A 21,257-nucleotide genomic window follows, 5' to 3' on the forward strand; every position below is an offset into this window, starting at 1 on the left:
AGTTCTGGTGTATTTCATTGAAAGAAGTTTGTAATGCAGAGTTTACCAAGTCATTTATTTTCTCCTTCCTTCAAATTAATTCTAATTAGTTGGATTTTACTGTGGAGTGCATACACTTTTTAAAATTTTGCTTTCTTTACTGTATTCCAGTATTTTACTGAATGTAGAAAGTTCTGGGCATACTGTACTGGCTTTGTGAAGTATAGGTATGATTGGGCTCTTGACTTGGCATCACCATCAAGTGCCCATCACCATCTCAAGACAGCTCCATGGTTTTTCAAACAACAAGACAGTTGCTAATTTCAGGATAAGAATATGCTGCAGATAATATTCTGAAAAAAAGAAAAAGCTCTATGAGTGTTTAAAATGTCTGTTTTTTGGTAGTGTTGGGAGGAAGGGCGAAGAGTTTAATGTGTCAAGGTTGTAAGAGGAAAGAAAACTTTATGGAATGTGAGAAGAAATATTTGTGAGATTTGGACAGATGCTGAAAGAAATTGAGTCTTAAGCACCACACCCCAACAAATACACACACACATATAAATTCTTCATCAGAAAGAGACAGTAATTGGCATTTGGGGAGGAGTCAGCCAGGAGCCTCTGCCCACCCTCATTCTGGTAGGAGAGTTGCTAGGTTAATAGGAGCCATACAATAATATTGGGTTTTAGGGAAAGAAATGTATGGCCTTCAAAAATGGAACATTTCATAGAATTCTTGTTGTAAGTTTTCAACTGTTTGTCTTCTTCTTACAGCAAATCCAATTTGCTGATGACATGCAGGAGTTCACCAAATTCCCCACCAAGACAGGCCGGAGATCTTTGTCTCGCTCCATCTCCCAGTCCTCCACTGACAGCTACAGTTCAGGTAGGTACAAACTTCGAGTCCACTCTGATCTCTCTTCCCAGTTCCAAAGCCTTAAGCTAGTTCTCTACCCACTGCTCTTTACTTATCTAGAATCTGAAAGTTCCTCCTATCAGGACTTCCCATCTTTCTGCTGAACGCTGATAATTAGCAGTTGGGCAATTGGACATGTCCCCAACCAGGCTTGTAGCTGAGGAGGCTTTTGTCATCTGAGGACTCTCTTCCCCTGGCTGTCTCTGTGTGTGGTCTGTGGGCAGTGCCTGTTTGGTAGTATTGGGCCAGTTCCCATTCCCACGTTTCTCCGCCCACATCACAAATGGAGAAAATCAATTCTATCTTGGCTGACAGAACTGGCCTTGAAAAAGAGGTGTACTTTGGAAGCATAATTTCTCACTTTGTTGTTTAAGATATACACCACCACCTATCCTTTTCTTTCTTGGCTCCAAGACTGTTTAAGTGGTGACAATAAGAAGGAATATTTTGGCTCCTTTTATTCACTAGGTCATCCTTTATGTTGAAGTGTCCTCTTCTGTTCACCTCTGGAGTAGGAAAGGTTCAACTACTATAATGTGACTCCAGCTTGGTTTCTTTTTAGCTCTCCTCTCCTATCTTAACATAGGCTTTTTTTTTTTTTTTTTTTTTTTAAGATTTTATTTATTTATTCATGAGAGACACAGAGAAAGACAGAGGGAGAAGCAGGCTCCATGCAGGGATCCCGATGTGGGACTTGATCCCGGGACTCCGGGATCAGGCCCTGGGCTGAAGGCAGACGTTCAACTGCTGAGCCACCCAGACATCCTTTTTTTTTTTTTTTTTTTTTTAAATTTTGCCCTTCTCAACTTCAAAGTGAGTACTACTAGAAAGTTAATGTGGAAAAAAAGGATGTAGAATTTAGGATTTGAGTACTAGAGGAATAGACACTGGAAGATCCACAGGGGCCACTGATCTAACCTCCCCCCATTGTTCAAGTGAGGAAACATTGTTAAGAGATTAAGAGGCTTGCCCAAGGTCCTAGATTGCTGTTAGTTTTAGCAGAGATTTGCTGTCTCAGTAAGTGGCTTTGCCAGAATACTGTTTGTACAGTGTTATTAACATTAAGGACTGGGCTTGAGGGGAAAGGAATGTAAAAACAACAAGTAAATGCATTTTAAAAAAAAGTGTCCTTTGCTCTGTGCCACTGATAACCCAGGGTAGATAAGATAGGCAAATAAGAGTAAATGGTGGTCTACAGGGTTAAGTATTGAAATAAATGAATATCCAGAGTCCCTGTGGGCATGTGTGCAAGAAAAGGTTCCCAAATATATTGGCTGTCATAAATGTGTCATGGAGTGACAGATACCAGAGTGGGGGTGATAAGCAGGCTGACTATAGCTAAAAGTGAATTGTGAAAAGCTGTTATAAGAGGAAGAAGGAAGGAGTGAGGGAAGAAAGCTTTAGTGAAGTCCTCAAAGATTTTGATGTCTGTGTATTAACAGGAGCCTATCAGAGCTTTTTTAAAAAAGCTTTGTGTTGGCTCTTAGTGTGAGGAAGACAGCCAGGGAGACCTGATGCACGGGCAGAGACAGATCAAGAAATACTTGTCGATTCAGAGAGGAAGGAAGTGATTTGAGAGTCTCAGGGACTGATGATTATACGTCCTCCTGCATATGTCTAAAAGGACATTTTCAGCCTTTATATGAAGCTGCTTTTTTTACAGTTGAACATATTGAGTGATCTCAGGACTGGCAGAGCCAGAGCTACTCACCCACCTTTCAATTCGTTTCTTTCCATCTCTATTCCTTCAGCACAACCTTGTGTAAAATCCCTTGCAAGATTCTCTTAGCACTATCGTCCATATTAGTGGTTCTCAGAATGTGTGGTCTTCAGAACAGCAGCATCAACAGCACCTGGAGACTTGTTAGAAATGCTAGTTTTGGGGTCCCACCTGAGACCTACTGAGTGGGACTCTCTGGCGGTGGGGCCTGGCCATTTGCATTTTAACAGACCTTCCACATGATTCTGATGAATGCTTTAAATGCTTAAGTTTGAGAACAGGTATTCTCCAGAAATGGTGTTCCTTCCATGCCCTAAAGTATTCTTCCATTTTGGCCATGTCTGGTTCCAGTCCAGGTTGGGACCAAGCACCCTTGTTACCTGGGATCCCTCAAGGCAGTGCAGGAGTGGGATCAGTAGCTTCCCATTACAGGCACTGATGGCACAGCATCATCAGGGTGGATGAAGGGGCCCCAACACTGAAAGATCCACAACAATTTCATTCATCTGTTAGACTCTGAAGTAGTAGAGCTGAGCGTGATATAAAAGGCAACTCCAATTCTGAGTTTGCTTAACTTAAATGAGAGTCTTTTGGGGGAGGGCGGTTTGTGGAGTTGGGGCCATTGAGGTTTTTCTATCCTTGTTTCTTTCTCTCCTGGCTCTAGCTGCATCATACACAGATAGCTCTGATGATGAGGTTTCCCCCCGAGAGAAACAGCAAACCAACTCCAAGGGCAGCAGCAATTTCTGTGTGAAGAACATCAAGCAGGCAGAATTTGGACGCCGGGAGATTGAGATTGCAGAGCAAGGTAAAGAAAGGGAGAGGGTGGGGGCCAGAATCAACCCACTTGTTGCTAGTCATCAGGATCCACAGACAACTTCACACTTGAAAGCTAACTTGAAAGTCACCTTGGACAATTCAGTATTCTAGACTCTTGTATGAGCAGATCTCTGTGTGTGCAGCTCGAGCCTCAGGGTACTTGTTCTTGGTCTCCTTGCTTCCTGTTCTCTGCACGTAGTGATTACACAAAATAGTTTCTGTTTTCCTCCCCCATGACACCATATTCGGAGAGCTCCTTATAGAGTTAGCGAGTCCCGGACCACTATGTGGTGGTTAGTTCTGCAGGATCCTACCATAGCTGCCAACCTCAGGGACCCACATTTCCCAGAAGCAGAAAATGTGGGAGGGTTTTCAGCTAAGGATGTGGTGACCTAGGGTCTCGCTGGTCTTTGGTCCCAAGCACCCTCTGCTGGAGCAAGAGTAAAAGTGACTGGCAGTTAAATCTTGATTTCCCCACCCTCTCTACTCCAAACAAGGTCTCTTTACTCTTGTGGCTTTCACACTGAAGGCATGCTCTGTACTGGGAGGAAGTACAGAAACCCAACAGACCAGCACAGTGGGGTTAGGCAGCAAGTGCTCTTCTGCTGAGGGTGAAGTCTCCCTTCCTGGTTTGATGATTATATATAGGAGACCATTAGCCAATGCCATAACCACTTCCCTCTCCTCCCAAGTGAATGATGAGACTTCCCCTCCATTTTGACGAGATTTGAGAATTTACTTCATTCTCCATTCAGTCCTCTGTGTAGAAATCTAAAACGGTGGAGGAAGCAAGAAATTTCCAAGCGGTTGGATGGCAACTCCCCAACTGTCTGTCTGCTGTTGAAGCTGCCAGTCATGGAAATTTGCTTAGAGTTTTTCATCCGAATCTTTGATATCTCTACAGATGCAGACCACCCCTAGATGTTGCTGGGGCAGGAATTGATAATATTGCTAGTGCAGACCTAGCTCAAATCCTCTGTTCTTTCACAGACATGTCTGCTCTGATTTCACTCAGGAAACGTGCTCAGGGGGAGAAGCCCTTGGCTGGTGCTAAAATAGTGGGCTGTACACACATCACAGCCCAGACAGCGGTGAGTTTGTGGGGAGGAAAAAGAGGGACTTCTGATGAGGGGGAAGAAAGAAACTTTTTTTTACTTGCTTTTCCTTCCCTAGCTATCCAATTTCCAAATGCTTACGACTATTATGTGGGACCCCCTGTTACCCAGTAATGGGGTTTTCTACTCTGTGTGCACAGGTATAACCTATGTTTAACAAACTTGACTCAAGGAAATCTAGATCTGCAAAAATGTAATTGACTATCATGAAAATGTTCAGACTTTAGGACACATCTGTTGGGTAAAGTTAGATACCAGTATTCTGGGGATCCCTGGGTGGCGCAGCGGTTTGGCGCCCGCCTTTGGTCCAAGGCACGATCCTGGAGACCTGGGATCGAATCCCACGTCGGGCTCCCGGTGCATGGAGCCTGCTTCTCCCTCTGCCTATGTCTCTGCCTCTCTTTCTCTCTCTGTGTGACTAGAATAAAAAAAAAAAAAAAAAAAGATACCAGTATTCTATTTCACTGGCCCCACATTGTGACTTCCGGCGCACCACTGGTCGCTACAGAGTTGCTGGGTCTTGTCCTCTTACATGTGCGCTTCTGTCTGGCCCTCCTCTTTCTCACCCTGTCTTCCTCTGTTATCTACGTAGGTGTTGATTGAGACACTCTGTGCCCTGGGGGCTCAGTGCCGCTGGTCTGCTTGCAACATCTACTCTACTCAGAATGAAGTGGCTGCAGCACTGGCTGAGGCTGGTAAGTTTAGCTTGTTTTCACCAACTCTGCCTCAGAATAATTATCTAAGTAGATTATTTTTTAAAATATTTTATTTATTTATTCATGAGAGACAGAAAGAGAGAGAGAGAGAGGGGCAGAGACACAGGCAGAGGGAGAAGCAGGCTCCACACAGGGAGCCTGATGCGGGACTCGATCCTGGGACTCCAAGATCATGCTCTGGGCTGAAGGCAGGCACTAAACCGCTGAGCCACCCAGGGATCCCCTAAGTAGATTATATACATACCAAAATTGTCTTCGGGGATCCCTGGGTGGCTCAGTGGTTGAGCGTCTGCCTTCAGTCCAGGGTGTGATCCTGGAGTCCTGGGATCGAGTCCCACGTCGGGCTCCCTTCATGGGGCCTGTTTCTCCCTCTGCCTATGTCTCTGCCTCTCTCTGTGTCTCTCATGAATGAATAAATAAAAATTTCTAAAAAAAAAAAAAAAATTGTCTTCATGGTTATATGTACGTCTAAGGGCTATAAAACCTAGAGGGTAATAAGAATATCACCAGGAAGAAAATGGGTAATAAACTGAAGGTCCATATCCCTGATGAAATATATGGCCATTAAAAATGACCTTTGAAAAGAATCTTAATTACGTGGGAGATGCTAATTCTAATGGTTAAGTGAACAAGGAAGAGTATCAGACTATATGAGGTACATGAGTTCAGCTGGTCTTTTTTTCACCAAAGGCTCATCACTTTTGAGGGACCACAAGTAAGAAGTGCCTTCTGTATAAGCAGTTTGGTTAGATAAGGTGGTGGTCAGTACTGCACTGAAAATATATGGACCACTTGTAAGTTCAGTTTAGCTTACAATTTTTATTGTAAAAATGTTCATAAGAAAATCACCATGAAGTTTCTTGAAGGACTTATCATCTCCCTGGGATCCTCAGAGAGCAACTGTATAACTTTTATTTTTCTTGTTGTTCTTTTCTGGTGCTCATTGCAGAAAATATAGGGGTTTTCAAAATAATAATAATCCTACACAGGAATAATATTTTTTTAAAGATTTTATTTATTTATTTATGAAAGACACAGAGAGAGAGGCAGGGACCCAGGCAGAGGGAGAAGCAGGCTCTTCACAGGGAGTCGGATGCGGGACTTGATCCTGGACCCCGGGATCACGACCTGAGCTGAAGGCAGACACTCAACCACTGAGCCACCCAGGGATCCCCACAGGGATAATATTTGATGCATTTTTCCTTTTTTCTCTTCATGTTTTACAGAGATGAGATAAATCTCTGTATACTTTTATAACATTTTCAGAAGTAGTTTTCCATTTCACTGAAAACTTTTTGAAAGCATCATTTATAATAATCATATGGCCACGTGATTTTACTTCACCGTTTTACTCATGTTGAACATTTAGGTTTCAAGATTCTTAGTAATATAAATAATGTTCTAATGAGCAACTTTATTTTAATTCCCATTTCCTTTTATCTCCTTAGGTTAGAGTTCCAAGTATAAAATTGGCCAAAGAGGGCAGCCCGGGTGGCTCAGTGGTTTAGCGCCGCCTTCAGCCCAGGGCCTGATCCTGGAGACCCAGGATCGAGTCCCATGTCGGGCTCCCTGCATGGAGCCTGCTTCTCCCTCTGCCTGTGTCCCTCTCTCCCTCTCTCTCTCTCTCTCTCATGAATAAATAAAATCTTTAAAAAAAAAATAAAATTGGCCAAAGAGAATCACATTTTAGGGTTCCAAAAATGTCTTAAATTTGTTATTGATTGGAGAAATCAGCTGATTTGTTTCCATCCCTACAGGAGTTGCAGTGTTTGCTTGGAAGGGCGAGTCTGAAGATGACTTCTGGTGGTGTATTGACCGCTGTGTGAACATGGATGGTTGGCAAGCTAACATGGTAATGATGTATATTCATCCTACAATTTGACCATAGATTTGTTTCCTTTTTTCCCTCAAAGCATGGTTCCCTAAATATGTTTTGGTTGTGTTCTAATACACTTAACTTTGTTGCCAAAGTGTTGAACTTGATACCTATTCAGAATGGGTCTGAATACTGAATGGAAAGGTGGGGGAAGGGTAAGACGAAAGTGAACAGGTTGGCTCAAACACACCAGAGTGAAATAGAAGTAATGTGGTACCTCTTTGCAGTGGAATTCTGGTTTCTTTCCTTCCTGCCCCAGCTCTCCTTTTGCATTCCACAGAGCCATAGATTACAAGACTCTAGACTAAAACGAGTCTGTGATTAGCCTAATACTCTTCACTATAGCCAAGAACAAACTTAGGAATCCTTTTAACCATTCTACACCAACAAATTTGACTGTGTTTCCATTGTCTAAACCTGCTCTAAGGAGATCTGAGGAGTGCTCTTCCAAAACATACAGGGCTCTCTTATTAGTACAGAAAGTGGGTTCAAAGTTCCCCCCAGCTCTAGCAGCCTGAATGCCCATAGAAGTCTTCTGGCTGTTCTATAGATCCTGGATGATGGGGGAGACTTAACCCACTGGGTTTATAAGAAGTATCCAAACGTGTTTAAGAAGATCCGAGGCATTGTGGAAGAGAGCGTGACTGGTGTTCACAGGTAACAGATTCTGGAGTAGCTGCCCTTGGGTCCTTGCCTCAGCAAACTCTCCTGGTCTCCATTAGGCCCGAGGGCTGTGTTTCAGACTTATAACTAAATGGGAGGATCTTCATTAGATAAAACTCCATTTTTACTTCTGAAGAATCCAGGAGATCCTAAAAGGAAGTGACCTCAGGCTCTAGTTCACACATTTTTCTTTCCCACTTATTCCACTGTGAGTCTCAACCAGTGTTGGGAGGTGTAGGGAATGGATATATCTGGAAAAACTGTATTCAATATGTATTATAATTTTATATTTGAAATACGAAAAAAAATCCTATTGTAAAACTATACTTATACCCACTACAAAAAGTAAAATTTGGCAAAATATTCTTGGCTTGTTGGAAAACCTCAAAGATATATCTCCGAAAAAGTGTTTCTCAGTTGGGGGCACATTGCACATGCTTGCACACGCACACATAGGGAACCAAAGCAGAGTCACTGATAATCTTTGTTTATCAGAAGTAGGCATGTTTTTGTTTAATTGAGAAAATGCTGGTCTAAGGAAATACTTCCCCTTTTATGGAAGAGAAGTGAATTTCTTCAGTTGAAAGGGGTTTTTTTTTTTTTTTTTTCTTTTTTTCCCTTCCAAGAAAAAGGGCGGGGGCAAAAGGGGAGAGAAAATGAAAAGAGGTGAGGGATGACAAGGAAATGCTCTTCTTTACTAATATCCTTGGGCAGTAAATACAGCTTGGGAGGTCAGCATGGCACTCGAAGAGAATTAGGCAGACTTTGTCATGTATTATGTTTTACCAGCTAACTTTGGTTTGTTTGTTTTTGTGGCTTCTTCTCCCTTTAGGCTGTATCAGCTCTCCAAAGCTGGGAAGCTCTGTGTTCCGGCCATGAATGTTAATGACTCTGTTACCAAACAGAAGTTTGATAACTTGTACTGCTGCCGAGAGTCCATTTTGGATGGGTAGGTTGAAATGTAGAGATATTCAAACTTAGAGGGGACAGGTTTGGGTTGGGTTGCAGTGTTAGTCTGATACCACTCCAGTCTTGTCCCGTGGTCTTCCTTTGGCATTAAAGGTTTGTTAGAGGGGTCCATTTCATTCTATGCCCAGCCAGCTTCCAGCTGGAGTTCTCCTGGGGCATTGCCTCACGCTTTTACTTTTGTGCAAAGGGACTGTGTTTGGGCTAATAATGTTTAAGTTGAGCCCTTATCTGTTTTCCACAGCCTGAAGAGGACCACAGATGTGATGTTTGGTGGGAAACAAGTGGTGGTGTGTGGCTATGGTGAGGTAAATAGTTGGGCCTCAGTGTGTCTTTTCATAGACTTACTAGAAATGTTGAGTGAAGGAGATTTGTGCCATCAGTGTGGTCACTGATATGGGGTTAAAATATACTTTGAGATAGTTATTGCAATAGCAAAAGTGCTTTATTCAGACTTATCAATACAGACATATAGATCAACTGAATTTTCAGATCTCACCACACTGTTTTATGGATTGGCATGTTGGCATCATCCGCCCCTCCCCCCATGATAAGTTACCTTTTATGAGACTTACTTTAAGTGAATATGTAGCATTTTAGCTGCACAAGTGACCTGGTATTGGGAGTGAAGGGTGGGATGCGAAAGTGGTATATAGATGATTCTCTCTAAACTAGAGTAGGTAAAGGAGATTTTATTGTCATCCATGACCCATGGAGTCTCTTGAGCTACTGGGCTATCCTGAGTTAGATGCATCTCAAAGGAGAGTTAATTAGGTTTTTCTGGAATAAGCTATGAGAGGTTACAATTGCTCTTCCTTGGTCTTGCTTTCCTAATGGTAACACTTATTTTATCTCCAGATTTCTTTTACTATCCCAAGCCCCGCCCTTGATATAAAATATGAATGTCCACTAAGTCCCCTTTCTAAGGGTCACAGCATAACCTGGATCTGTTTATGCTCTGCTTGGATTGGAGCATCCCTGCCAGGGCTCACTAGATAATTGGTGATTTCAGGGAGGTTATTCCCACCTCTCAAAGGGCCTACCTGCCCCAGTACCCATGCCTTAATGGACCTGACACCCCTACTTCTTTCTTATGCCATGCAGGTAGGAAAGGGCTGCTGTGCTGCTCTCAAGGCCCTTGGAGCAATTGTCTACATCACAGAAATTGACCCAATCTGTGCTCTGCAGGCTTGGTAAGAACAGAGTGGTAATACCATTAGATTCATCCCTGGTACTTTGTTGTTTCTGAGAGTTATTGATTATATTAACCATTCCTTGCAGAAATCTCTCAAAGGAAGAGAAAACTAGGAGGATGGCTCTGTTCCCTCCATTTTAACCCCAGGGCACTCCTAGAGCTTCCTGGCATTTTCCCTTCCTGAACAGAATCTCAGGGAATATGAAGAGGCCAGTGTGAAGTTTAGCACAGCTTGTCCCTTAGCCTTGTGAGGTGCACTGGACCTGACTTCAGAAGGGAATTTAGCAGTCTCATTTTGTGACCAGCTTCTATCCCACTGCCCCCTTGCTTTGCTCATCGTGTTCCTTCCTTTTCTTCCAGCATGGATGGGTTCAGGGTGGTAAAGCTAAATGAAGTCATCCGGCAAGTTGATGTCGTAATAACTTGCACGGGTAAGTATCAGTGCTTTAGTGTATGTGGAGGATTGGCCACTCTGAGGCCAAATCTTGAATGTGGTCTGCCTTTCACATAAAGTAGGTGAGACCTGGGCTCAGTGTAAAAGTCTCAGAACCAGAATAAGCTTTCAGAACCTTAACATGTTTTCCAGACCTAAGAGCCTTTTTCCCTGATGGCTATTTATACTGTTTAATCCTCAAACCAAATTACTGAGTCTACAGAGCTGTCACACAGTGTACACTTTCTTACAAAGGATACATGCCCTTGAATGCAGCAGACTTCTTTCCCATGCTCTAACTGGAAGCCAGTTGGTACCTTTGTTCCCCAGCATCTTTCTTTGGCTACTCTCCTTTACTCTTAGGAAATAAGAATGTAGTGACACGGGAGCATTTGGACCGCATGAAAAACAGTTGTATCGTATGCAATATGGGCCACTCCAACACGGAAATTGATGTGGTAAGGTTTCTCTCATTCATTTACTGCAAGGGCTCTTCTCCCTCTCTTCCATTATGACCACAAGTCAACTGTGCTGTCTTCCTTTCAGACCAGCCTGCGCACTCCAGAGCTGACATGGGAGCGAGTACGTTCTCAGGTGGACCACGTCATCTGGCCAGATGGCAAACGCGTCGTCCTCCTGGCAGAGGTACACACGCAGGAGGGCTTTGGCAGTGTAGCACCAGCAGTGTAATTAGATCCATGGCAGAGTCAGGGAGATGGGGAAAAAAGTATTAGGTCCCTGTCTCCCTCAACTCTGTCTTTGGATAGTGATATTTCTTAAATTTTTTGGTCCTTAAGATAGAACCACTCAAGAGGAAAAAAAAAAAAAAAAAAACTACCTTTTACCATGTAACATACTGTTTCCTGACCACAGCGGATTCTTCAGCTTTTCATATTCAGATGGACTTACAGAAAAATAAGATAAAACCTAGAGTCCCAATCTGGAACTGTAATTCTTTCTCTACCAACTGACTGCTGTCCTGCATTTGCTTAACTTGTATGACACTGGAATCTGAGAGGGGGAGCACAATTCATCCCAGGCCTCTCTTACCTTTTCAGGGTCGTCTGCTCAATCTGAGCTGCTCCACAGTTCCCACCTTTGTCCTGTCCATCACAGCTACAACACAGGTACGTGACCCAATGCCGCCTTCTCCCACCCTGAGATTAATGGAACTGGGCCTGGGTCACAGTTCAATGAGTGTGTGCCCTGCTATGTTCTTTTCAACCTGTTTCAGGTCACAGGTGGTCAAGATAAGCTTGCTTTTTTTTTTTTTTTTTTTAAGTTTTATTTATTTATTCACGAGAGACAGAGAGGCAGAAACATTGGCAGAGGGAGAAGCAGGCTCCCTGTGGGGAGCCAGATGTGGGACTCAATCCCAGGACCCCGGGATCATGCCCTGAACCGAAGGAAGACACTCAAGCATTGAGCCACCCAGGTGCCCCACAATAGGCTTTCTCAAGTATAGAAGAGTCATCAGGCAGGCAGTCAGTGTTTGTGTCCTTTTGAGATGGCTATGTTAGTTGAGAATGTAGTGTTGCAGTTTAGTTGTATTTAGTCTGTTTTATTAGGAACCAAACAAAGACAGCAGATCCTCTTACGATGCATGGTGGTGTTTATTGCAGGGCAAGTCCTGGGTAGTACTACCATGGTATATCACTGTAGTACTTACCCCAAGACCCTGTTATATCTAGTTTTATTTTCATGTCCCTAAGAAGTGTTTTTGTGTCTTCTGACCCTCTTTTTCCCAATCTAGGCTTTGGCACTGATAGAACTCTATAATGCACCTGAGGGACGATACAAACAAGATGTATACCTGCTTCCTAAGAAAATGGGTGAGTGAGAAACAGTAGGAACCTGTATTGATTCCCCAGACTTTTGCATGGTTTAGTAAAATGATTATCATTGAAATTATTGGATTTAGAGTCAGAGTTCTAATCCACATCCTAGCATTTCATGGTTTCTGAACCTCAGGACAAGCTCTAATCTCCACAAGCTTCAGTTTCTTGAACTTCAGTTTCTTTATCAATAAAGTAAGAATGATATTTATATACACTGCAAAATTATAGTAAGAATTAACAGCTAATGAGTAAAAGTGCTTAGCACAATGGTTTAGGGTAGGTGCTCTTATTCTAAGTAGCCTCATGGAGTTCAGCAAACTTCCCACCACCAGTGACTACAGCCTGCAACCAAGATGAAAGAAACAGAAACAAATCTTGGTTTTATCATCCATCCTCTGTAAATATGCAACCTCCTGATACTCCAGGAGACAGCTGTGTTGTGTTCATGTGGCATAATACATCATCTCTAATTCTTTCCCTTCTTGAATAGTGGTACCCACCTCCCATCTATGATTGGTCAGCCCCGACCCCTTAATTAATTAGCTGAAAGACTTCTCCCTCTCATCTCCTCCAGTGGCTTTCCTCATATTTTTTTTTTCCTTTAATTCATATTTATAAAAGTAAAGCCTGGGAAGTTTATCTATGGAAGAATAATAAATTTGCACCAGCTGCCTTAGAAATCCATGATCCTAAGATTTGAGGCCTTTATGGATGTTATTCTAAATAAACCTTAATTTGACACAGAGGTCTTTTGAACTGCTGGTATCTATTTTGTTTCATAGTTTGATTGTAATTCAGTTAAGGAAGTTGTTGCAGGAAGGTGAGAGTATTACATAGCATGTTTACCTTGGGTAAAGCCAAAAACTTTGCCAGAGAAGGATGAGGAGGTAAGAGTCCACCCCATTTTGTCACGCTGACAAATGGCTTTCTTAAATGCATTCTGGATGTACAGAGAAAAGTTCCTGCCAGAAAGGCAACTTTGAGGGTTCTTTAAGCAAATACTTTGAGTTACAGATACTTTCAGAGTTACTCTATTCCTGTCCTCTTCAAAGAGCTTCGGATGAAAACAGGAGGAGGTTATGCCCTGGGAGGTAGATTAAAGTAAGAGTCTGCTCCCCTGCCACTGTGTTCTTCCTAGATGAGTACGTTGCCAGCTTGCACCTGCCATCATTTGATGCCCACCTGACAGAGCTGACAGATGACCAAGCAAAGTATCTGGGACTCAACAAAAATGGGCCATTCAAACCCAATTATTACAGGTAACTTGGGGAAAACAAGTGAGAAGCTCTTTTACCTAATATTAAACCAAGCATGCTAGCCAGCTTTCATAAGTGCTGTGGCTGATTTGAAGAGTATGAGAACTCTGCTCCAGACTAACAAGGTAGGCAGAGAAGTTGTAGTAGATGTTAGAGGAGTAAGGGTTTTCTAGAATTTTGAAGCTTGGGCCTCACCTCCAGAGATTGTAATACAGTTGGCCTAGCATGGGGCCTGGTGTTATTTTTTTAAAAGCTCCCTAGATAGTCAGGGTTGAAAGCCACTGGCTTATATTATCAGGGAGCAGGAAATGAAACCAGAGATGGCATTGTCAGAAGCCCTGTGGAAGCACAGGGAAGAAGAATCCATGGGGAATGGCTGTAGGGATCCCTAGCCGGGACCAGGGAGGGACCCTGGGGAGTGTCCTCTCTTTCTGATTTTTCCCTTGGCTCTCTCATGAGCCAAGTGCTAACCAACCAGTCTCTTTCTTTACAGATACTAATGGACCATATTATCAAGGACCAGTCCACATGAACCACACGACTCTTAAATCTTTTTTAAGATAACTTTTATTTTCTTCTTATTCCTTTCCTGTTGATTTTTTTCTATAATAATTTCATTTTTGTTTTTTTCATCTCATTGTCCCAAGTTCTGCAGACCACACAGGAACTTGCTTCATGGCTCTTTAGATGAAACTGAGGTTCAAGGTTCCTCACCCTAGTCACTAAAGAAGGATTTTACTCTCCCGGCCCAGAAAGGTGATTCTTTCTTTCCCATTTCTGGAGACTTTAGTCTTAATTGGGTACCTTATTAAGAGGAAGTGCTAAGGTACCTTCTGTGTTGAACAATCTGCAATGTCTAAATTGCCTTAAAAGAGCCCATTTCTTAGCTGCTGAAATCAGTGCTCTTTCACTTCATCAGAGGAGCAGGGATGGTACCCACCAGCCAGGTAGGTTAGATGTTAGGTGACGCACGTTCATTTCCCCAGGTGTTCCAAGGCCTGTTTCCTGTGTGAAGGTGGTGTGTCTGGTTCAGAGATGAGTATTGTTCAGATCCAGTTGGTCCACTTGGATTTAGTACAGCCCTTCCTCCACCCCCACCAGACCTTCTCGTTTTTCAGGTCTTTAACCAGACTGCAGTCTATTAAGTTGAATTTTGTCCCCTAGCATCAATTTCCATCGTACAAAAAAAGAAAAAAAAAGTAAGAAAAATGTTTAGCGTTAACACTGAGGAACTGCTGGGTGATTAGTTGTTCACCAGTTTCTCCTTTGAACCTTCGGAGCTGAGCGTGCAGAGTTGAGTCTGCAGAATGCTGGCCTCCACCTCTGCGAAGTCCCTCTGTCTCTAGCCCGTAGTCTTATAGCATCAGTGAACTGGGGCCCCATACAGCTTGTGCTGAAGGCGAATTTCTTGAGCCATCGCTCAGCCTGAAACGCTGAGCTCTGTCTTTAGGATTTATCCTTTAAGAGTAAATTTCTGGTCAGCTGTGCTTCTGCAACCTAAAATATTTAAAAGGAGGTAGATGTGGATGGGAGAAGGATAAATTGGGCCAGGGTGAGGGAAACGTAGTTCCATGTAACTGGTCCGGGACTTGAGGCCCCTGCATAACGTTAGTGTTGCAGAAGTGGTGATCGACGCATGTCACAAAAAGTTTATGAACCAAGATCTTAAAGAGCAGTTTGTGCACAGAGAGGGTAATCAGTGTGTCCTGGCTCATGCTCAGAAAGAATCCCTCGAGAGGCCCTCAGAGATTGGAGAGGTGTATTCCCATGCCATGCACCCGGCTTACCAGCATCTCTGCATGGTCCGATGAGCTTTATGCTCATGAGCTTTATATAATTATCCAGGATTCAAAACCTTCAACTTGTTCTAGCTGATGATCCTTCCAAGTTGGGTCAGGCATTAGTGCTAGGTACGAACAATGTTCATTTCTCTGTTGCCATTGATCAGAGACAGACATTAAAAACAGTCATATAAGAAAGGAAAGCTTTCACTCTGCAGCCTTCTAGCAGAGTTTTGCCAAAACGTTTTTCCTTTTCCTCTCCTGGTTCTCCACTACCCAGGCCCTCCCCACTCCTTTTCAGTGTGACCATGCTTTCTTCTCTGTAGATGTTAACGGCCCAAGCCCTTTTTCCCAGGGCATTGAACCAGCCAATCAGAACACCCCATCCTTGAGGGGCAGTAACCTGGCCAATAGTGGTATCCATCGCATCAGCTCTGCTGGAGGCAAGGGGCCTAGGTCCTGCTGCCCTGTGGCCTGCCCCCTGCTCCCAATCTTTTATTGTGTCCATAGGAATAATAGGTAAGGGCTCCATCTCTGTCAAGCCATGTAACAAAGGACACTGTGGGAAAATCTCTGGCATCAGAGGGAGCGTGTGGAGAGCAACTCGGGAGGAACAAGTTTATTTTGTATTGAATGATTTTTAATGAATGCAATATTAATCCTTGCAGATGAGCAATAATCATTAAAGTCAATTAAAATGATAAGACCTTATTGGGATTGTGTGTCATTCTTGTTTAGACTTGTCATTAGAACTTCTTTTCTGGGGTGGGATGGGTCAGAGGCCAGTCAGCAGTCTCTAACAGAGATTAGCTGAGGACCTAATATGGAGAGGAGCAAGCTGGATGCAAAGTTCTTTGGGAATATCTTAAGTTGTGTTTGCCTGCTCTGTGCCAAAGCACTTGCATTTGAAACTCCTTCAAGAGTCAAATCTGCAAGGTGCCTGACTGGCTTGGTCGGTGGAGCATGCAATTCTTGATCTCGGGGTTGTGAGTTCGAGCTCTATGTTGGATGTGGCCAGGACTTAATAATAAAATCTCAAAAAAAAAGAAATGTTCAAATTTCAGGGCTCCTCGCTTGCATCGCCCCCCTTCTAGACCTATACCTAATTCTTTTCCTTAAAAAATGTCTTTAAGGCATCTGGTTGGCTCAGTTAAGTGGCTGACTCTTGGTTTCAGCTCAGGTCATGATCTCAGGGTCATGAGATCGAGCCCTGTGTCAGGCTCCATGTTTAGCTGGAAGTCTGCTTGGAACTAACTCTCCCTCTGCCCCTGCCCCTCTCCCCTGCTCACTTGTTCTCTCTCTCTCTAATCTTTTCTTTAAAAAAAGAATGTCTCCAAAATTAGGAAAGCATTAGCCCATCTCACACCTTTATCCAACTTTGGAGTTGTGTCTATGTCTTCTGATGTAACAATGTACCTATTAATACTCAAAAGTATTTTAAATTGGTCCCAGACAATGTTGACGGTGTCTATGCAGACTGGTAAAATTAGTATTTTTAATTCTGGGAGGCTTTATCCATGCACATAAATCCAAATTTAAGATAAACTTCAAATTGCCTAATTAGAGATTTAAACTTCTAACTACCCTGTGAGTCTCTTCGGTAACTTTTGAGATTATAAAAAGTTGCCTATTATGGTGGGAAAATATCTTGAAGTTAAATATTTGAATACAAAGTATTTAAATGAACTGTTGACCTTGTAGTTTCATAAAATTGATTCCTCGTTGTTTTTTGTTTTGTTTGTGCCAAGGTCTGTTTTAGATACTTGAGACATATATCAGTGAGAATCCGATTTCTTCCTTTGTGAAGTTTACATAAAATTCCAACAAGTCTCAGATTCCTCTTCCCCTTTTTCCTTTACCCACAATTCTGCAATTCAGTAGAGCAGAGCAAGCTAGGCATCCACATGGATTGGTAGGTTGGTATGTGGATGTGGAGCTGGGGGTAGGCCCCGTGCAGAGAGTCCATGTAAGTGGGATGAGGAGGGCAATGGGGTTGGATAAGAACAGGAACTTGATCAAATACGCAAAAATATTAAGGATAATGGAAGAGAAGGTGTTACAAATCGGAAAGGGGGAGAAGACCAGAATGAACTCTGGTGTTGTGTCTGAATAGGAGGTATTGCTGTGAATTCATGAATTTCAACATAAAGAAATACAGGAGCCTATATTCCATCCCCTAGCCCTGTCTACTAAATGAGGCTTGCAGCAGTCTCCTTCCGCCAGAGCAGTCATGCATCTACCATCCAGATTCAGGGACAACGTTCTCCACTTAAAGGAGTCAGGACTGTTTGAAGAAAGGGCTGATTACATGGCTGGGCGGGAAAAGTAAAAGATGAGCCAGAAAGAAAGGAAGTAGTCCAAAAGTGATGGGGGCATGTCAAAAGAACACAGAAGCTAGCTTTAAAGGGACTTCATAAAAATAATAATAATAAAGGGACTTCATGCTGGGCAAACCTGAGACAATCTGACATAAAAATAATGGCTTCTAAACCATTAAATAGAATAGGAAACTATGAGTTTATACTGATATGAATGAATGAATGAATGGTTAAATAAGGAATTGGCTATGTATACAGTTTCCAAGTACTTCCCCGTAAAATATTAAGTGCAATGGCAAAAGAGTATCTTAAAATGGAGAGGTTGGCAGACTGCCTTAACAGGATGAAAATCAGTAATAAGATTCTATATCCTCCACCCCTGGGATGCAGAGAACACAGCATGCCTTCTGCGATATTCCTGCCAAAGATGCAAAACCCAAATGTAATCATGAGGAAACAACAGACAAATAATCGTTTTACAAAATTACTGGCCTATAGTCGGTCTTCACAAGTGCCAAGGTCACCAAAGTCAAAGAATGACCAAAGAACTGCAGAGACTAATACAACTAAATGAACTGAACTGGATCGTTTTGCTGTAAACATTACTGGGACAACTGGTGAAACCTGAAAGGAGGCAAGGACTAGGTGGTGGGAACATCAGTGTTAATTTTTTCTGAAGTTGATGGCTACAGTGTGTGTGTTTTTTTTTTTAATTTTTTATTTATTTACGATAGTCAGAGAGAGAGAGAGAGAGGCAGAGACATAGGCAGAGGGAGAAGCAGGCTCCATGCACCAGGAGCCCGACGTGGGATTCGATCCCTGGTCTCCAGGATCGCGCCCTGGGCCAAAGGCAGGCGCCAAACCGCTGTGCCACCCAGGGATCCCTACAGTGTGGTTCTGTAGGGTGTCCTTGCCTGGAGGAAATCAATACCCAAGTATTAGGGGGTAATGGGTCATCAGGTCAATGACTCCCTCTCAGATGGACTAGGAAAAGATTATTTGTAACATACTTGCTACTTTTTTGAAAGCTTTATTGTAAAGTTGAATTTTAATGAGAAATCAAAGACCAAAAAAAAAAAAATTCAGACTTTAGTTTCATCAACTGAGAAAAAAATTTAAATCTTTTTGCTCTATTTAGGAACATTTTAGGGCGGCCAAGGTGGCTCAGCAGTTTAGCGCCACCTTTGGCCCAGGGCATGATCCTGGAGACCCAGGATTGAGTTCTACATCGGGCTCCCTCCGTGGAGCCTGCTTCTACCTCTGCCTGTGTTTTTGGCCCCCGCCCCCCATGAATAAATAAAATCTTTTTTAAAAAAAAAATAACATTTTAGACCAGATAATAAAGGTAAAGCCTCCTGGGTTAGCAAAGAAAAAGAAAAACACAAAAACAGTATTTTACCTGCCCACACAAAACCATATTTCACTGACAAGTCCCAATGAAAGTAGTAACAAAGACCTGGATGGCTCAACCAAAAGGTGGGGAGTGTGGGTGCAGCAAGGTGCAACCACTCCAGAATGCTCCCTGAACAAAGTCTTAGCTGCCAAACAACTTCTGAATGTGGGAAATTCCAGAGAAATATGTGAATCTTGAAAGAATGGAGAACAAGAATTTACATTAGTACTTAACTTGCTAACCAGGTGCAGAACTCTGGGTCAGAGCAGGGGTCCATAAGTGATAGCCTTCCCATGAGCCAAATCTGGCCCACAGCTCACAAGCTAAAGAATGGTTTTCACTTTATTTTATTTTTTTTAAGATTTTATTTACTCACCCAACAGAGAAAGAGCCAGAGAGCACAAGCAGGGGGAACAACAGAGGGAGAAGGAGAAGCAGACTTTCCCACTGAGGAAGGAGCTGGACATTGGGGTCCATCCTACGACTCCGGGATCATGACCTCGAGCCAAAGGCAGATGCTTAACTGACTGAGCCACCCAGGCGCCCCTGGTTTTCATATTTAAAAGAAATTTTTTAAATTGTGAATAATATTTTGTGACACTTGAAAATTACATGAAGTTCAATTTCAGTGCCCATGAATGAAGTTTTGTTTTTTTTTTTTTTTTAAGATTTTATTTATTTATTCATGAGAGACACACAGAGGCAGAGACACAGGCAGAGGGAGAAGCAGGCTCCATGCAGGGAGCCCGATATGGGACTCTATCCGGGGACTCCAGGATCACACCCTGGGCTGAAGGCAGGCACTAAACCGTTGAGCCACCCAGGGATCCCCACCATGAATGAAGTTGTATACACAGCCACACTTACTCGTTTGTATGTCTATGACTATTTTCATGCCACAATGTCAGAGTTGAGTAGTTGCAACCAAATAGCCCACAAAGTGCAAAACATTTACTGGCCTTTTATGGAAAGTTTGCTGATGGCAGGCATACAGGTTGTTAGGTATAAAAGGAAAGATGTGTTGAAAGGCATTTCATTTGCATTCTGTTAGGTAAGAAGAGAGCAGAAGCTGAGAGAATGAAAGCATTGGAAAGTAAAGGGTATTGAGTAGAGTATTATTCTAGTGTAGGTAGCAGATGCTAAATCCATCTGCATCCTGGCCAGGTTCCCTCTGGTACTAGGAAATCTCAGCAAACTGATAACTTAAAAATTAGTTGGGGGGATCCCTGGGTGGCGCAGCGGTTTGGCGCCTGCCTTTGGCCCAGGGCGCGATCCTGGAGACTCGGGATCGAATCCCACGTCGGGCTCCCGGTGCATGGAGCCTGCTTCTCCCTCCGCCTGTGTCTCTGCCTCTCTCTCTCTCACTGTGTGCCTATCATAAAAAAAAAAAAAAAAAAAAAATTAGTTGGGGAAGATAATTTGTGATTCCAATCTAGAGTATGTGACTGAGTAATCAATTAAGACTTAGTAATCAGTTTTAAATTGCCATCGATTCTATACATATGGTATTGGAAACTATATATACACCATCAGAACTTTTTATTTGAGAGCACTATCAGAACTTTTAATAGTATTATTTTGTTTGCATTTGGTTTGGTGATAATTGAAATACTCCAAAAAGGAAATTGAATATATTAAATATATAAGTGCAATAGTAAATGTTTAAAGGAGTTTAAGTTATGAATTGGATATTCAGACCTCCCTTAATTAAAAGTAATTAACATTTGCTAGATTTATAAATATAACATCTAGAAGCCAAACTTTAAAAAGCTTAAGTAATGTTTTTATTACTTTAGTAAATTGAATATTAATCATTTGGACTGAAGTGATGTCTTCTCTACCCATACAGCAGCCCTTGAAGACATTTAAAAATGTCCTCTAAAGAATTCTTCTGAACTGTGGGCCAGAAGATACAAGTCTCTGATGGTGGGACATTTCCCCTCCTCCTGCCCTCCTGTGGCGTGGTTCTCCACTGCAACCACCAGAGGGCGAGTTTTCCCACATTGTCTTATAACGTGAGAAATGTGTTGTCATATAGGGTCTCCTGCCAACAAATGATAATAAGATGTAGCTCCACTGTCCCTTCTCTGAAACCCCTGCGCTTTGAAGTCAAGAATATTTCAGATTTTTAGGATATACACAAATATACAGTATATTATGTAATGCCTATTGGGAGGTGCAGGGCAGCCTTCCATAATCAAATGTGTTGATATTTCTTCAATTAAATTTTAATATTCACAGAATAAAAGATAAAGACTATTAATGGCCTCCCATCA

General features: G+C 42.6%; 1 protein-coding gene across 4 annotated transcripts in view; it reads left to right on the forward strand.

Moving 5' to 3' along the window:
• AHCYL1 (adenosylhomocysteinase like 1) overlaps window positions 1-15,981 on the forward strand; it is a 40,414-nt gene extending 24,433 nt beyond the window's left edge. For 3 of the 4 annotated variants that reach the window (XM_072834904.1, XM_072834902.1, XM_072834903.1), the window contains exons 2-17: window positions 751-862; window positions 3,277-3,420; window positions 4,422-4,522; window positions 5,139-5,241; window positions 7,020-7,114; window positions 7,689-7,795; window positions 8,634-8,750; window positions 9,012-9,075; window positions 9,872-9,960; window positions 10,323-10,393; window positions 10,759-10,853; window positions 10,942-11,040; window positions 11,454-11,522; window positions 12,149-12,227; window positions 13,372-13,492; window positions 13,983-15,981. In XM_072834904.1, the coding sequence (XP_072691005.1) occupies window positions 751-862; window positions 3,277-3,420; window positions 4,422-4,522; window positions 5,139-5,241; window positions 7,020-7,114; window positions 7,689-7,795; window positions 8,634-8,750; window positions 9,012-9,075; window positions 9,872-9,960; window positions 10,323-10,393; window positions 10,759-10,853; window positions 10,942-11,040; window positions 11,454-11,522; window positions 12,149-12,227; window positions 13,372-13,492; window positions 13,983-13,989 (1,473 nt within the window). In that variant the 3' untranslated portion in view covers window positions 13,990-15,981. Of the gene's footprint in view, window positions 1-750; window positions 863-3,276; window positions 3,421-4,421; window positions 4,523-5,138; window positions 5,242-7,019; window positions 7,115-7,688; window positions 7,796-8,633; window positions 8,751-9,011; window positions 9,076-9,871; window positions 9,961-10,322; window positions 10,394-10,758; window positions 10,854-10,941; window positions 11,041-11,453; window positions 11,523-12,148; window positions 12,228-13,371; window positions 13,497-13,982 lie in introns of those variants that run through there. The other variant, XM_072834905.1, reaches the window with a different exon arrangement.
• The last annotated feature ends 5,276 nt before the right edge of the window (window positions 15,982-21,257 follow it).

This window comes from Canis lupus, chromosome 8 (assembly GCF_048164855.1).
Source record: "Canis lupus baileyi chromosome 8, mCanLup2.hap1, whole genome shotgun sequence".
Lineage (NCBI taxonomy): Eukaryota > Metazoa > Chordata > Mammalia > Carnivora > Canidae > Canis > Canis lupus.